The sequence below is a fragment of the Mixophyes fleayi genome, chromosome 1 (assembly GCF_038048845.1).
Source record: "Mixophyes fleayi isolate aMixFle1 chromosome 1, aMixFle1.hap1, whole genome shotgun sequence".
In the NCBI taxonomy this organism is placed as follows: Eukaryota; Metazoa; Chordata; class Amphibia; order Anura; family Limnodynastidae; genus Mixophyes; species Mixophyes fleayi.
Window position 1 is genome coordinate 73,676,665 of NC_134402.1, and position 18,786 is coordinate 73,695,450.

The 18,786-nt window shown below is 39.2% G+C and overlaps 1 protein-coding gene across 1 annotated transcript in view; it reads left to right on the forward strand.

Moving 5' to 3' along the window:
• The first annotated feature begins 263 nt into the window (after window positions 1–263).
• Window positions 264–18,786, forward strand: part of MTNR1A (melatonin receptor 1A) — a 191,381-nt gene continuing 172,858 nt past the window's right edge. Inside the window, exon 1 of the mRNA XM_075196690.1 lies at window positions 264–708. Within this exon, the coding sequence (XP_075052791.1) occupies window positions 525–708 (184 nt within the window). The 5' untranslated portion in view covers window positions 264–524. The remainder of the gene's footprint in view (window positions 709–18,786) is intronic.

An 18,786-nucleotide genomic window follows, 5' to 3' on the forward strand; every position in this document is an offset into this window, starting at 1 on the left:
AAACATCCTGATGTATTAAATATGTATGTGTAAGAAAACTATTAACATTATTTCAGTGAGGTTCTGCGATTGCTACATGTAAAGAGATATATCATTAATGGCGACAAAAGAAATATAGATCAATATGCAACGAGAAAAAATAGTGGTGTTAACAGAGTGCAGTGTTCACTTATTCCACGAGGTGGCGCTCAGGCTATTTTGCATTTACTACTGGTGTGCTGATTTGGCACAACGCTAGATGTCACCTGCAGCCTACAGCTTATTCAACTGCGAGGAAGGAGAGGCGCTGGGATGCTATAAAAGTATCTTCTTTGACACATGCACATGCAAACTAAAAACTTGGCAGGCGAGCAAAGGATGGATTCTTCATCAACATCGTGTGTGCACTTTTTCACATCCTTTTTTAATCGGGCAACAGGAGACCTGAGATGAGCTAAAGTTATCTGATTACCAAAAAGAACTGTCTAGAATAGTAGAAGGAACCTAGAATAGAAAAAAATAACAACAAATATAATAAGAGGAAAATGCTATTAAATGTAAGCGCACTGAATGGCTCTTTACACATCCCCAAGGAGCTGACACTGGATCGTCCTCCCTGGGTAGCCACTGCTCTCGCTGCTATCCTCATCTTCACCATCGTGATTGATATTTTGGGGAACCTCCTGGTGATCTTATCTGTGTTCAGGAACAGAAAACTGAGAAACGCAGGTAGGTACCCACTCATTGTAGAAAGTTTTTGTGTGGACATGGATGACTTGACTCACAAATATCCTATGAGGTTTCATCATCAGGCTATTCATTTATACTGTCATAATTTATTTTGAATTCCTACCTGAATCAAATATTGCAATATATTTACATGTTTATGTAATATGAGTTAAAAGTAGGTTGGATGAGCTGAGAGATGTGTTCATGGTTTAATATTTAGTGATATAATTGGAAATATTATGACCATACACAGATCAGTGGCTGAGCTGTTTTCCTGTAATTACAGTAATTTTGCTGTGGTGGCAGCTTCATGTATAGAAACCTCTGACTGTAAGTGATTATTTCATCCCTAGCAGGGAAAACTCTCCCGACAGTTCTAATAGCCTGATTTCATTACTCTGCATATAATGAGTGTGTGGATGTATATCATTTAATGAATGTCAGCTAACTTCAGTAGAGGAGCAGGTATAATGTGCTGTACTAATGATGTTTTTCATATATATATATATATATATATATATATATATATATATATATATATATTTATATTAGTAGTCCTGTTTGTTTCAGCTGAAGCTTGAATACTAATATGCATCCGTAGATCGGTGACTTTAGGACATTAAATATGGATTTATCAGAAGTTAACAAAATGTACTCTTACACAGCTGTCGTTTAAACCACTAGAATGCCTGCTGATTCTCTCTCCTTCCTCTGCTTTACATATAATGTCACTGGCAATAGCCTCAGGCTGCCAGAACAGAAAGGCAGATGGAAATTCTAATGAACAAGGAAAGAAGTGTTATTGTATTGAACAAGTAACATGACATCTTATCATTTTTTATCTGCTATTGAATATGGAAAAGCTGGAAATGCTGTTTTACGGGGACAGATTTACCATCATTGGAGATTGATTTGTCTACATTAGATATGTCCCAAATATAATTTTATTAAAAAGAAGCACTTATCTGGCTCATCTGTTATCACCGCTTGGTAGCCGTTATGCAGCGTTGCATTTGCAGTTGCAATAAAATGTTAACTTGCTTAAAAATTTAAAATGCACAGAATTATCTACAGAGAAAGAGCAATCACAGTTATGTCATACTCCTTAACAATGTGTCCCTGTGGAGATTGAGCTGTGTGTGCGGTGAACCCCTTTATGGGTGTGTGGTCATGCCACATAGTGACATGGCCCCATCATGGAGGGTGTATGTCACCTGTGTAACACATTTCGTATCCCCAACCCTATCATGTAACACCCCCTCCCTTACCTCTAACACACTTATCCCTGTCCTTCCTTCTGTGACACACTTCTTACCGTCCCCCTAAACACGTAACATCCCCCCTTACCTATAACACACTTATCCCTGTCCTTCCCTCTGTGACATAGTTCTGACTGTCCCCCTTCACACGTAACACATCCCCCCTTACCTGTAACACACTAATTCCTGTCCTTCCTTCTGTAACACATTTCTTATCGTCCCCCTTTACATGTAACACCCCCCCCCCCCTAACCAATAACACACTAATCCCTGTTCTTCCCTCTGTGGCACAGTTCATTCTCCAACACCTTACCCATACTTAACAATTTTTTACAGTAGTGGACGGGGCGCATCAAAATGACACAATTCTCAGCAAATCGCATCTTGGAGACTCAAAAGTGGGCAAGATGTGGGAGAATGACTTGCTCTGCGAGCAGTCCGGGAGACCTACCCGAAATTCGGAAGTCTCTAGGACACTCCAGGAATGTGGGCATGTATGACCTTACCTGTAGCTGGTCGACTGCCTGCATTATCATTAATCTCTCTGCTTACCTGTCCTGTGATGTGAGGACGAGGTGGCTTCCAGGCAACTGAATCTAACGAGACAACACTTTGATCACGTCTCGCTCATGATCACCTCTATAGTACAGTGATAGTCAGACATACAGTGATCAAGTGCAGCGTATTCATTCTGCTTCACTGCCAGACGTTCTGACCCCACTGTTGTAGTCCTCACCCTTAAGCAGCAGTGCTAAACAGGCCAATAATAGGGGAACTGGGATGACAGGACAGAAATAATACTGTAGTATGTCTGTCCCCGCATTCCGTCTTGCGTCCTCTGGACAGTAAAGAAAAATATCTTTGCAGACCTTATGTGGCTCTGTGCTGCGATGGCTACATGACTTCCCCAGGTTACCAGGGGCGCTGCATTGTAGTGTACTTTTCCAAAATTATAGTTACATTGCAAGAAATAGTTTATCCCAATGAGTGATTTTTTTTATTTAATAAAATTATATATAGGGCTTAAGAAATGTGTACAAATATATTTTATTACAATTGTCAATCTCCTATAATGTTTGTTTTAATTATGGCATGTTCTCCAGTATTATTGTTGTTATAGATTTAATATACATTTATCCTGTCAAGGCAAGCTCTTTGGCTTAAATGATAGCAAGCATTACATTGGTGAACTTGGAGAAAAGCAGAGATGAGAAAAAGTTTCAAAAAATGTTGAGTAATATATTCACTTTATTCCATAGATTAGATTATGAAACCTTCTATAAAGGAAAAGTGGAGATATTGCCCAGAACAATCAGATTCTAGCTGTCATGTATCTAGCACAAAATAGAAAATGAAAGGGAGAATCTGATTGGTTGCTATAGGCAACATCCTCCACTTTTCCTTTTTTCGAAGGTTTCATAAATCTACTTTTGGCCGCAAAATTTTGTATGATTCACCAGAGAAATATGGCCTTGTGTGTTCACGATACAACCCCAACCACAGCACACAGCAGAATAAATGGACCCTCATCTTTCCAGTTCTATAAGCCTGTAAACTGGGCAGAATGGAATTCCGCGAAGCAAAAGTGGAACTTGAAGATTGTATTGCTGGAACGTATTTATTTATTAATTTATAGCATATATAGCACCACCATATTATGATGTGCTTTACAGAGACCATCTAAACAGTCACATCAGCTCCTGGCCCAGTGGAGCTTACAATCTACTGTATATTCCCTATCACACGAATACACACACATATACAAAGAAGCCAATTAACTCAGCAGTATGTTGTGTTTTTTTTGGACTGTGGGAGGAAACCAGAGCCTGGATAACTAACACAATCATGAAGATATCGCACAAAGCCCACACAGATAGTCTCATGGTTGGAATAGAACCCATGGTCCAAGCACTGTGAGCTAACCACATCACGTCTCAATTTGTGTGAAATACCGCAGTGAGATTGTTCCTCTCTACAGGAAAACCAGACCTTCTACAGGAATCTGCTGTTGTTACTGATAACATTGGTAGAAGCAGTATACTTGCATTTAGTGGAGCTAGTTCGGGAACTAGAACACTGTTATATCTATAATGTTTTACTGACATAATTTGCATTAGGCTGTAATTAGTAAATTCATGAATAGAATCTGTACTTTATTACTGCTGCTTCAGCAAACTTCATTTTTCTGATTTAGAGACTGTAAACTGCCAGAACGGAGTGTTTCCTGATTATGTTAAGGCTTATTGATGCAGGGTTTTTCACAGATGGCCTTGAGATCAAATCAAATATAAATTTGTAATGTTTATATTCAATTTAACACCAGCCTGTTGACTGCTGTGAAGTTGTTCAGGTTATCCACTTATTGCTCAAAGTGATTTATTGAATTGGGAACCAAATCACATCCTAGCCATCATACTCAATGGGTAAATGAACTACAACCACCAGAATGGTTTGTCGGTCAGCTGCCTTGAGCTGTGTTTTAACGATTGTTTTAGGCCATTGGTTTATTATACTTGAACTACATGAAGTGAACTTTTTATGTATATTTTTTTTATGTGCAAGTGTTTTATTTCTATGTAGCCTGTATTGTCATTATGAGATTTGCAACAGTATATAGTATATAAGTGAACCGGTGTTGACAAACAGAATAAAATGTGGATGTTAAAGAAGACTGCGTGGATTACTGGGGAACTATCACAGAAGCAAACAAAGGATTTCCATGGTATTTCATTAATGTGGGTAGAAGATATGGAACTCAAGCCAACATTATAAGAGGGCAGAAGCACTATTGAACAAGGGAAAACCTACCTTTCCCTTTTTAAATTCTGCATCTAGATTTATCTCTAGCACCACTTCTCATCTGCTGTTATTTTCTGTAAATCCACCCATTGCCTAAATAATTAAGTTAAAAATGCTCACCCTCACCAAAGATTCCCCTCCAAAATCTCTCTGACCTCATCACACCCTAGCACAGTGTTGGCTAAGCTGTGACACTCCAGGTGTTGTGAAGTCCCAGCATTCCCTTCCAGCAATAAGCAGCTATATATTGGCAAAGCATGCTGGGACTTGTAGTTTCACAACACCTGGAGTGCCACAGGTTAGCCAACACCTCCCTAGCATATCCACTCTGCTCCGCCTCTGATCTTCCGTTCTTCATCTCTAATTACCTCCTCTCACTCCTGTCTCCAAGACTTCTCCTGTGTTGCTCCCCACCTTTGGAACTCCTTGTCTCGTCCTACCAGACGCTCCCCCAATCTTCAATACTTAAATGATTTCCCAAAACTCATCACACCATGCTTGCCTAAACGACCCCTAAACCCTCACGTCCATTCCCTCTGCCTCATCTGTTCATCACATTCACTCTTGACGAGTTTGTACCTATTTTCATTCATTACCCCCTTCCTCTAGAATGTAAGATCTCACAGGCAGGAGTCTCTCTTCCTTATGTCTCAAGTCCCTTTGACATTGTTGTTATGTCTTAAGATGTATCCACCACTACCTCATAGACACCAATGTACCCACCTCTGCTTGTTTGTACACTTATGTGCCTGACCATTTCTAGAGACAAATATTAAAGTAAGAGGATTCTGAGGTGGAGGAAAGGATGTTGTTAAATATTGTTTTGATTTTAATGTATAATTAATTGAGTTTGGCAAGCACACAACTAGCAACTCACAATGAGACTGCATGATCCAGAAATATCTATCCCATAGGGAAATGCTATTACGCCAGGTGATAATGCTTGTTACAATACTTGAGCTATGTGCTAGCACTGTAATCCTTCACATATCAACGGAAAACTTCCAAGTTTGCCAAGAAACTCCTAGGGGTAAATGTATCAAGCTGAGAGTTTTCCGGCGGGTTTGAAAAACCAATCGGATTCTAGTTATTTATTTAGTACATTCTACAAAATGATAGCTAGAATTTGATTGGTTGCTATAGGCAACATCTCCACTTTTCAAACCCGGAAAACTCTCAGTGTGATACATTTACCCCCTAGTCCTTTAAATATGGGACAAGCACATCCGCGATATTGATTTTGCGAGTTTCCGTAGCTCTGGTTTTGGAGCAAGCATAAAGCCAATTTAGAGCCCTGTAATGTATTCAACATACAGACTATTGTTGCCAGCAGGTCATGGATGCGCACAAGTAGGAGCGATTGTAATGCATGACACACGAACAATCTCGGCATATGCACATATATGCTCATGTGCTGGACATTGTAAATGATCCCCAATACTAAAATACAAATGACACATATGTTTGAACAAAAGACAAAGTGCCAGGAAAAAATATGTGTATGACGTGCGTGATATTGCATTAGGCCAAATGAGATATTGTCCCGTGCAAAGAGCCAAGATATTTTTTTTCCTAACTTATAGACATGAGTTTGGTTATTTCTGTCAGCCACTTGGAAATTGTTCCCCTCTATGATCTCTCTTCCGTTAATCTGGATATTGCTCAGGGTGTCATGTGCTTCCTAATTGTTTCTTATGTCGAGGCGGTGGTAACGATCAGGTGACCTCAACATTCCCTAAGTCCATCCACTCTTTGATAAAATCTCTAATGCAGCATGAATGCAGTGTTGCTAAGGAGGTTTTTGGAAGAAATTCTGAAAATGATTGGTAAATTTGTTAGAGGTCAAAATAAATTTGTTAGGTTGTTAGTCCTGATTTCTGGGTATAACTATTATGGAGTAAATGGATCCATAGTCAATACAAAATGCTGTCTATAAATTTAAAGATGTTAATTTTATTGAGACCATGTCACAAAGTTATCCATTGCCTTTTTATTCCTTTATTGCAAAGTGCCGTGTGCACTTAATATAAACAACTCTATGCTGATAGCTCAAACTCCACTTCCTGTGCTTTTTGAAGACCTCTGCAATTCACCCTGGCATGCTGTCAATCAACTTCTGGGCTACATACTGACTGATGGCCGCGTATTCTTGCCTCACCAATGCTTGGAGTTTGACAGAATTTGTGAGTTTTTGTTTGTCCACCCGCCTCTTGGGGATTGACCACAAGTTCTCAATGGGATTAAGGTCTGGAGAGTTACCTGGCCATGGACCAAAAATTTCAATGTTTTGTTCCCCGAGCCACTTAGTTATCATTTTTGCCTTATGGCAAGGTGATCCATCATGCTGAAAAAGGCATTGCTCATCACCAAACTGTTCTTGGATGATTGGTAGAAGTTGCTCTTGGAGGATGTTTTGATTCCTTCTTCACAACTATTGAACCTCTCTCCTTGAAGTTCTTGATGATCTCATAAATGGTTGATTTAGGTGCAATCTTACTAGCAGCAATATCCTTGCCTGTGAAGCCCTTTTTGTGCAAAGCAATGATGGCTGCGCATGTTTCCTTGCAGGTAACCATGGTAAACAGAGGGCGAACAATGATTTCAAGTACCACCCTCCTTTTAAAGCTTCCAGTCTGTTATTCTAACTCAATCAGCATGACAGAGTGATCTCCAGCCTTGTCCTCGTCAGCACTCTCGCCTGTGTTAACGAGAGAATCACTGACCTGATGTCAGGTGGTCCTTTTGTGGCAGGGCTGAAATGCAGTGGAAATGTTGTTTTTGGGATAAAGTTCATTGTTATGGCAAAGAGGGACTTTGAAATTAATTCCAATTTATCGGATCACTCTTCATGACATTCTGGAGTATATGCAAATTGCCATCATAAAAACGGAGGAAGCAGTCTTTGTGAAAAATATTTGTTTCATTCTCAAAACTGTTGTCCATGACTGTATATGTGTGTGTGTGTGTATGTGTGTGTATATGTATATATATATATATATATATATATATATATATATATATATATATATATATATATATATATATATATTATATATAGCATTACTTTGAATCTAAAATTAAAATGATGATAGTTAAACACTGGGCCACTCAACAAAATTGTGGTTTGTTTTCTCCAGTCGGGTCAACACAGTTTTGGTAATACAGTAGTTTGCAAATTATTTTTATTACCATTTCTGCTGAATTCTGATACAGAAAAGGAACATAGCAATGCAGTTTCCAACCTATCTATTTGGGAGCTGGAGATTTTAACTGACATCTATTAATTCAATTTGAGAAGATCATAGCGAGATATCTCACATCCCCTTCTCTGTTCAATAGAATAGAACTTGACGGACAGCTAGAACTACTGTTAGCGTTTTACATTGTCTCAGCTCTCTGTTAACCCTTAGCTGTACACATAGCTGGTTGTTTTAAATCTTGTAATTACCCATAATAAAGCCAGAAAAATTCAGTGTCAATCATGGACTGAATAAAAAAAAAAAATGGACATCTCATTTAAATGAAACAATAACATATATCCTATCGAGAGAGGAACACTCTTTGATAATATAACTTATTGATAATTCAGTACCTGAACAAAAATAAAATTAGAAATTGCCAAATAATTTTGCTATCCAAGACGGTGAAAGACTTTTTGCTGATAAACTCCATATTATAACCAAGACTAATGGCTAAGTATCTCTTGGTAGCACATTCTCAATGATGAATTAAAATCTTTCTCTCATTTTTATAATGGGCATATTGCTGACATGCAGCAATAATACTACAAGAGCCTTATGTCAGTCTGTACTTTGTTCCTGCACTTTGCTAATATCATCTAGTGCAAGGTGACACGTCCCTTGGTGGAGAGTGACATTTTACCCTACTGGCTGGCATATTTCATTCACAGAGTCCTCCTGAGCTGTAGTGCTGGGTAAGTAATATCTCATGTTATATATATATATATATACATTTAATTGGAATACTCATATATAGATTAATATGCTGTGAGATGCCATTTTGTGTACAGAGTTCTCTGTAAATTTCAAACACCCCCGCGCCTTGTGATGGTTCATGGTTATTTGGGTAGATCAATAGAGGCACCTTCAATATGTTGTATATGTCATGTGCGATATTTATCCAGTCATATCAACTAGTCAGAAATGTCTGTGTTAAATGTTGGGCTATTTTATTCTACTAAATAAGTCATACAGTATTTGGTAGGATGATGTGAAAGCAGTAGCTGAATAAAGCTTATAATCACCAGTATGAAAGGGATGTCTAGAGAGCAAAAATATATTCAACACTGTCCTCCTATATGATACATTTAAAGCAATTTCCGAATATATTCTCTCTATAGTAGTCGAAGTGGAAATTTGGAAGTGCTTGTATGGAAATTTGAAGTGTATAGCCAGGGGTTGCCTAAGCACTCAGGAGTTTTAGGGATATTGACCGTGTGAAATTAATTTTAGATTATTTTTAACACTATATATTATCATCTATAATATAAATGCCTAGTGGCGTGTGTTAGTTTGTCTGTGTGTGGAAAAAATAAAACCAAGCTGAAGCGCCACCTGCTGGGCGGAGTTATACACTGACCTACTAAATTCTTAGTGTGTGTGGGGAAAAAAATTCAGAAAGGGCTGAAATTTGGTATACTAAGATGTTTTTAATTTGTTAATTTAATTTGTTAATTGTTAAAAGTGTTTATAAAGATTTAAAAAATATATATATATATTTCTTGAAGGAGAAGTGACAGTTGGGAGTGGTTGGTGGTTGCCGGGGGTGACAGTGGGGAGTGGTTGGTGGTTGCCGGGGGTGACAGAGTGAGAGGAGTGTGATACTCAGGACCGCTGAGAGAGATCCATGTGTCTGGATAGACATCTGGATAGATGTGGCGTTGAAAATGAAGGATGAGGTGATGGAGAAGAATGATGAGGTGGTGACATGTGGACAAAACCACGTTAAAAAAGGGTGCTTACGTCGGGAAGTAACGCTCTTCCCCTGAGGAGGCCTGGGCTATGGCCCAAATGCATGACAAGAACCTTTTTAACACCTTAAGTAGCTTGATTTGACTAGAATGCATGAGTATCATGCACGGGTTAACTTGTTTGAAACATATTTAATGATGCACTGCTAGTTCTCCCTGTGCCCCCCACCTCTCCTGTCTCCATGGTTACACCACTGTGTCCTTCCCAGCAGCTTCATTTGTATGTTGGCACAATCCCCTTCATGCTTTAACCAGTTGAAGTTACACTTTGATGTTTCGAATGTGCCCATCATTCTCTGATATGCCTGTGTTTTCCCTCTTTCTGTTTATTGTAGATTGTAACCCATACTTACCAACTTTTAAAATTAGTTTTCCGGGAGCCTGCTGGGGAAGGTGGGCGTGATGGGGGGTGGGGCTCCAAAATTGCATCATTGTGGACCCACCCCTGTGACGTAATGACGTCACAGGGGCGTGTCCAAATTTTTTGGGATCTAATTCTGCCCACTTCCTAGTGAAGTGGGCAGATCCGGGAGATTGCCACACTCTCCCGGGAGTCCGTGAGACTCTCGCAAAATGCGGGAGTCTCCCGGACATTCCGGGAGAGTTGGCAAGTATGTTGTAACCATCTGGTTATTGGCAAGCTGCAAATGGATAAAAAAGAATAAACTTGCACAGACCACTTTGTTGTCCTTTGGAGACTAAGGGGTCTATGTATTAAAATCATGCCATGCCAATCAACATGCAACGCTGCAAATCACAGGGATGCATATTTAAGCACCGCTGAAATGCACCATGCCAGGGCTGTTCTGGGAACCGGGCGAAGTCCGTCCTCTAGTGCAAACTTTTTTTTTCTATTTACCGGCAGCCTCGCGCTGCCTGTGAATGGAGGAAATGCTATGTATATAGCACTTCCTCGGGTGAGGGAGCCAGCGAAGCCGGAGAGGCTTCACCTGGAACGCATAGAAAGTGACAGGTAACGGGGACTACCTTAAGAAACGTTAAGTGGATCATAGCAGGAGAAATGTTTGTAATTGTTGATTTTAGTAGATAGGCAACAATAGACCATCTTTGATCTCGCCAAGCATTACTCAGCTTTGGTCCCATAGTCTGATTCACAGTTCAGAAAGCATCGGATCATTGCATTTGACAAAAAGGAATGATCGCCATCATGTATGTATAGGTTCCAAAAGTATATGTTTATAATGAATCTGTGTTATTAGCCTTTTTTAAAAAAAAAAAAATTACACACATTTTTGAGACATCACAAATAATAGTCAAAATTGATGTTTTCTGACAGTTTCTGCATATAATTATCCTCTTCAGCCGGTTCCCACTAGCAATGTACTGGTAGTTCAGATGACAGGTTTAGTCCGTTGTGATTTTCTTGCAATAGGATAATTTAATTGAATGTTGGTATCTATGGAGATCACAAAATGTATTTTAAACTGCAGTTGCTTCAGTATACATCTTCCCTTGGGTTGGGTACGCGTAAACGATGGCCACAATTCCGACAGCGAGGACACCTACAAATAAAAAACGAATTTAGTAAAAACCGATGTAAATATAAGCAGACTTACCTGTGCAGATCAGTCATTGGAGCAGCATGCTGACCGCAACTTATTCCGATTCGACAGCTCTTCGGCAGTACACTCTGATGTCATCGGGACTTCTATGAATGCCGCTTTAAATTAACATTCATAGAAGTCGCTATGACATCAGAGTGTACTGCCAAAGAGCTGTCGAATTGGAATAAGTTGCGGTCAGCATGCTGCTCCCATCGCTGATCTGCACAGGTAAGTCTGCTTATATTTACATCGGTGTTTCCTAAATTTGTTTTTTATTAGTAGGTGTCCTCACCGTCGGAATTGTGGTAATCGTTTTAACGATTACCACCGCTTGTCTTCATAAATATGTTTATCCTAAGGAAAGGCTTAGCAACATCTGAGTCACAAGTAATTACGCATAGTAGTTTTTTAATTATAGTAACATATGCAGATAGTTGTCTTTTATTTCTCTTTTAGAATGTTTTTGAAGAACAGAATAATTGACTGTTTCCACAGATAAAAGGTATCACAATGACAGCCCTCTAAAATATATAGCAAGATGTTGACAGTGAACATCAAGCTTTCTTCAACAGTGTTCACCACCTGTCTTGGTTCTTTTCAAAGGCACCACCTGTAGAGTGATGGAGAATAGACTGTTCTCATTAACATACATTTATCTGAACACTAGGAAGGCTGTCAATTAACTATGCATACAATAGCCACCAAAATAACAGTTTTAATTGGCGTCAGTACTTTTGGAGAAATAAATACATATATTTATATTGTTATGTCTTTAAAGTTGTTCTACATATTATATTTGTGTATTATACTACATAGATATGCATATATAATATATAAGAATAATATTACTGATTTCTCCTGTTCTGAAAAAACTAAATTTTGACACAAAATCTCTCACAAAGTATCTGAAGAGAATTGCCTACACTCGCCTCACACACTTTCTTTCCTCACACAACCTATTGGACCCTCTTGAGTCAGAGTTTTCTTCCCAACACTCCATAGAGACTGCACTGACAAATCCTGTCAATGATTAGGTCACTGCTTAATCTACAGGCCATTACACTCTTCTAATTCTCCTGGATCTCTCTGCTGCATTTGACACTGTTGACCACTCTTTTCTCATACAAGCGCTGCAATCCCTAGGTCTTCAGGACACTGTCATATCCTGGTTCTCATCCTATCTATCTATTTGCATCTTAATTTCTCCTGATCCACCTCTTCTCCGTTTCCTTTATAAGCTGGAGCACTATAAGGCTCAGTATTCGGTCCTCTGCTCTTCTCTATCTATACGACTACTCTTGAAAAACTAATAAACTCCTTTGGATTTCAGTATCTCTATCTGGATGATACCCAGTTTACCGATCCTCTCCAGATCTCTCACCATCTATGTTAGCCCATGTTACTCTGCCATCTCATCTTGCATGACCTCTCACCAACTCAAACTTAGTCTTTTAAAAACAAAAAAGTTAATAATATTCCCACCCGCCAACAGAAGTTACATATTTGACATTTGGGGCAGTACGGTGGCTTAGTGGTTAGCACTTCTGCCTCGCAGCACTGGGGCCATGAGTTCAATTCCCGACCATGGCCTTATCTGTACTCCGATTTCCTCCCACACTCTAAAAACATACTAGTAGGTTAATTGGCTGCTATCAAAATTAACCCTAGTCTGTCTGTCTGTCTGTCTGTCTGTGTGTGTGTGTGTGTGTGTGTGTGTGTGTGTGTGTGTGTTAGGGAATTTAGACTGTAAGCTCCAATGAGGCAGGGACTGATGTGAATGATTTTCTCTGTACAGCGCTGCGGAATTAGTAGCGCTATATAAATAAATGATGATGATGATGATGATGATTTCTATGTCTGTTGACAATATGACAATAAATCCTACCCTGCAAGCTCGCTGCCTTGTTGTAATTCTTCACTCAGAACTATCCTTTGTTCCCCACATCCAATCTATATTTACATCCTGTTACATAGATCTAAAAAACATTTCCAGAATACGCACATATCTTACATAAGACACTGCAAAAACTTTTTTTTCATGCAACTGAATGTTATAAAGCCTGGAGCGCTGTACTGTCTTTGTTGGTAATTTGTAGCACTTATTGATGTTTATTTTGGTATTTGTACTTTATTTCATGCAGTCATCATCTCCCATAGTGAGTATTGCAATACCATCCTTACCCGAATAAGACTCTCACCCGTAAAATCTATTTTGTATGTAGCGGCTAAATTGATTTTCTTTGCAAATCATTTTTCCACTGCTGAGCCGCTCTGTCAATCTCTACATTGTTTGCCTGTTTATTACGAAATCCAATATAAAATACTGTAACATACAATGCTAACATACAAGGCCATCAACAAAACTGAACCAACATACATCTCTTTACTTGTCTCAAAATAACGCAACATCTCCGTTCTGCACAAGATCTGGTTCTCTCATCCACACTCATTAACTGCTCCCATTCTCGCTTACAGAACTGTTTTCAGGCTGCACCCAGTTAGTGGAATGCTCTTTCTTGCACAATAAGACTTTCCTCTAGTCTTCAAACCTTCAAGCATTCTCTGAAAACCCACCTTTTCAGGCAAGCTTATAAAATTCCTCAACTATCCTCCAGACCCCCCTAGGGTACCATATTACCACCCTTTACCCAGTTCACATAAGAAAATAACACTAAACCTCAAATATCAAACTCTCTTACTCTCTTAATGAATATAATATACAGTCTGGAGAATTTTGAATCTGACTCTTGCTCAACCTAAATGTTAATTAAGCCAATTGGAACAGCCATCGTAGCTTCTCAATTAGTTGCTATCTATATTCGCAAGATCAGTTTAAGGGTGACGCCTACTGGGGTAAATGACAGCACTTCCCAGTGTCTTGGTACAAGTAGCCACAAATAGTTTAATTTAGCAGCTCAAAAATAAACAAATTTTAAACAAAAGTCCCAGCCTGTTCGTCTGTAACTAATACAATAAGAAATACCCTCTCTAAAGTGGAAGGACCTAATGTCCCACACACACAAAATAACAGAACTTACTGGTAGCAATATTGTCTCATTAGACCTCTGACCTGTTCTCCAGGTAGTGAGAGACTGAGGGAACTGCCTCACAGTGTTTTAACTGCACCTCACAGGTGCTGCTCCTGATTACCAGGAAAGTGTCTGGTAAGTTGGAAGCTCTGGAATAATGGGCCTAATGAAATGGAGCCCGCCCTACTCTCCCCATTCATAACCCTAGGGACCCATACACCGGCTCTGTCTGCAGCCGAAAACAATCTTTGGCAAGCTCGTTCCCAAAAACTAGCATGCTCCCTGGGGTTTTAAAACCCATAAGACATAAACCTGAGACATATATATCTGTCATTAACAACTTCCCAGTGCTTCTGTCAGATTTTGGCTGAATACTCACCCGATGCAAAATTCTTCATATTTTGAGAGCAGGTAGGAAAGCTGTACAGATGTAATGTATTTAAATGTTTTCAACTATGCTGTGCATGAAGCTGTGTTTTATTCTATTTGTCATATTTGTTTCACTGTATAATCCCTAAACTAAGGTGTGCATCCAAGATCATGTCAGTCATTGCTGTCAATATTTTATTAGGGTCGTTCATGTGAAAACTAAAGTAATTTGACATTTCCTCTTTCGGAGCACAAAATCCAAACCAAATGCTAGAGATTTTATCTTCTCTCTATAATCCCCACCCGCATATTCTTAAGCCATGTTATTTCCTAAATCCATAGTTATTTCCTGTTTTGACATTTCTGCTTTTAAATCCATATAATGATATTTCAATTATTCATTCTTATCATCTTGCTCTCGAAGGGCTTTAAAATATTGTGAGGTTTTGACCATTATGGACAAAATCACACAAAGAGCAAATAATATAAATAGTTTAGCTATGGAGCTTTATCAAAATAAATGACATGATAAAATGCATACTGTCGTTTATCCAATCATCTGATGAAAGCAGGTATTTAATGCTGTATTTCTTGAAATATTGTATAACTTTATGTACAGATGCAAATAAAATAATATGCAATGTATAATATTTTAACTTATCGTCAGTGGTGTAATTTGTACAATAATATGGAATGCAGTCAACTAAAAATACAGTTGGCTATTTTTATTCACTATTAGCCTAAGGTGAAGCAAACATATGAATTATTTGTAGCAAGATTTGTTTTTCTCTAATAATCTAGAAAAGCATGTGAGCATGGGCCAAAGGAAGGAAACTTGTTATGCTTCAGCCACTATGTGACGCTCCAGCTGCTTTAAAAAGTACAGCTCTGTCGGACAGGGCATGTCCCAGCATGCCTTGCCTTGCAGAGTTGTCCTTCCATAACAGCTGAAAGCCACAGTTTGCCTATTCTGCATGGAGAAATGTATCCGTATATCATATTTCCAACAAGTTAAATCTGCAATATTACATGGTCTTATGTGGTGAAATTAGGTGCTGCAAATAAACTGCAATATCATGTAGGGTCTTCCTTTGCAATAAAAAGCTAAAGCTCTTGTGTCCAAATGGTACCAGAGGTTTTTTATGCCAGTGTGTACATCTGTTTACAGCATATCTAGCACATGAGATACTTGAACCAAAACATGCAAACTTGCAACCTATCCTTAAGGGTCCTTATTTAAAATCTGTAGATAAGTTAACTAAGAAATTAAGTTAAATCATATACACAGATTTCTACAATTAAGGAAACTAATATATATGTGACAGGAATGTTGTTTGTGCACCACTATATGGGATGCCTAAAACCATACAAAAAAGATATATGCATGGTTTAAGTGCAAATAAGTTATGTTGCTAGTTAACATTAGCTTAATGCGGAATATTTAGAGATATCTCTTGCAGTCTCCATTATTCTTAACGGGGACATCAGTCTGGACTAGAGATGCTTAGACTCGGTTTTCCAAAAAACTGAGTGCACCCGAACTTTGCAGATCTGAGTACCGAGCCAAGCCAGCTCGGTACTTTTGCTAACCCTCGGAGCTGAAAACGAGGTAAAACATCATTGTTGCATTGTCGGATCTCGCGAGTTTTGGATCCTATAAGTACCGCTCTCCATGGAGATCCCACACCTTTTTACAGACCGACACAGAAGGGGTAGCAGTGTTCTTGGCAGTCTCCAGTGTAGTTGGCCAGTGTCATAGCTAACACAGAAAGAGGAGGGGTGGCAGTCACCAGTGACATAGCTCTGTGCCATTGCGCATACAGAAACAGGAGGGGTGGTCATGTCATAGTCACTCTCCAGTCACATTGCTCTGTGCCATTGCTAATACAGAAACAGTAGAGGTCGTAGTGTTCTTATAAGTCTCCAGTGACATTGCTATGTTCAAGTGCATAGTGGTTTTAAGATAGGGAAACAAAATTGTAAAAAATAGCTTTTACCTTTTTAAAGACAAAAAAACACCTCTCTAATAAAAGTGAAAGTTTACTGTAGAAAAACATGAAATTGCCAACATGCCTTTCTACCCAAAATATTAACAAGTATACCAGTATCAGCTAGCTCCCTTCTCTCAGATCACAGCAACTGCAATCTACACTGTCATCATCTTCAGCCCCATCCTCACCCTCATCAGAGTGTACATCATCCTCACACAATACTAATTAATCCCCGCTGAAATCCACCATTACAGAAGTATCTGTATTTTGATGTAATTGCTGGTAATGGCCTTCCCCGTGGAATTTGTAGGTCATTTTGCGACAGAGCTGTCAGGATTTTTGGACAATTCTTTTAGACCAGACCAAATGTCAAAATGTGACTCATCTGCTTTACCACTGGATATCTTGGGAAAGCCAAGTTTTTTCCTAGCAACAGGTGCCACAGAAACTGAGGGAGGATGAGTCGTCATGTCATGTACCACTTGAGCTGTCAGCTTACTGACCAGGAGCTCATTGCATCTCTTGAGATCTGGGTCAGTTGTAAAGAAAGAGAAGACATAGCTCTTAAACCTAGGACCATGCACATTTCTAAAATGTAGTGATTGATTTCAAGATGTTGATAACTCTTGGATCCTGGCGAAGCATATTTTATCTACAAGTCCTACATAGTTAGCGGAATTGCTTAGTTTCATCTCCTCCTTCAATTTCTCTAGCTGCTATTCCAAAAGTCTAATTAGGGGAATCATTTGACTCAAGCTAACACTGTCTAAATATTCACCTGTGAAGTGAGTTCAGAGTGGTTTCAGCACCATGCACAGCACGGAAAGTATTCTCTACTCTGGACTAATGTACAGTCCCCCTCAAATTCTGTTCTTCTTGCAGCTGTTGCAATCTCCTACATGCTGTAGCAGAATGCTGAAAATGACCCAAATTATTTCGGGACACAGATATCATCGCCTGCATGTCACTGTCATTTTTTAAAAAGCTCGATACCACCAAGTTGATTGAGCAAAACAGGGAATGTGATGGAATTCTCCCCGCTGTTATGCTCTTACAATATTGGTGGCGTTATCAGAAATGACATATTACCAGGAGTGTCCAAGTGGGATAAGCCATGATGCAATGACATCCCTTTATTTCTTGAACAGGTTGTCAGCGATATGCCTCTTAGTGCCTCTTAGTGTAGCCGGTGATACACAAATTGAGGATACCACTTTGTATTTGCAGCAGGATGAGGGGAATATTTGTGTAGCTGATGACGGCGCTAATGAGAAAGTTGATGAGGATGATGTATGTGTAAGTCCTGCACCACTGGAAACAGTTCTTGCCAGTGATAAGAAGAAGGCCATTGTCATGCCTGGGCATAAGACCAAAAAATCCACCTCTTGTGTGTGGAATTATTTTTACTCAATTCTGACAACCGTTGTCTAGCCATTTGTAATGTTTGTAAATCCACACCGACAACACCTTCCCCATCAATATTCTCACTAGTGATCGGAGTTAGTCCTGCATCCAAGTTGCTAAGGCTAGATGACTTCTCCCCTATTCAGGATTCCTCTGAAGAATTCTTGCGCATTAGTCCCGCTGCTGCTGCTGCTGAGAGTGGATCTTCAACCCAGAAGTAGACCAAGAAGAAGACTACTAGTAGTTTATAACAATTGACTTTTAAACAATAATTTGCAATAAGAAGCAAGTATGAAAGCTCTCATCCAGTTGCAAAGTGGATCACAGACGCCATGGCAACTATACTAGTATTATATCTGCATCCACAATTATTGCAGCTGGTTTTAGACAGTTAATTGAGGTCCTGTTTCTTCATTACCAAATTTCATAACAACACCATTTTACTAGGAAAGCAATTCCTCACCTCTACCAGAAGGTTCGATAAAATGTAATTATTGGACTACAAGATGCCATTCTACCCACTGTACACTTAACCACAGATATGTGGATAATAATTTCTGGACAAACTAAAGATTTTATGACTGTGAAAGCCCACTGGGTTGGTGAATCACCTTCACCAGCAGGAACAGCAGCAGCATGTACCCGACATCGCCAGATTTTTCAGAGGCAGGC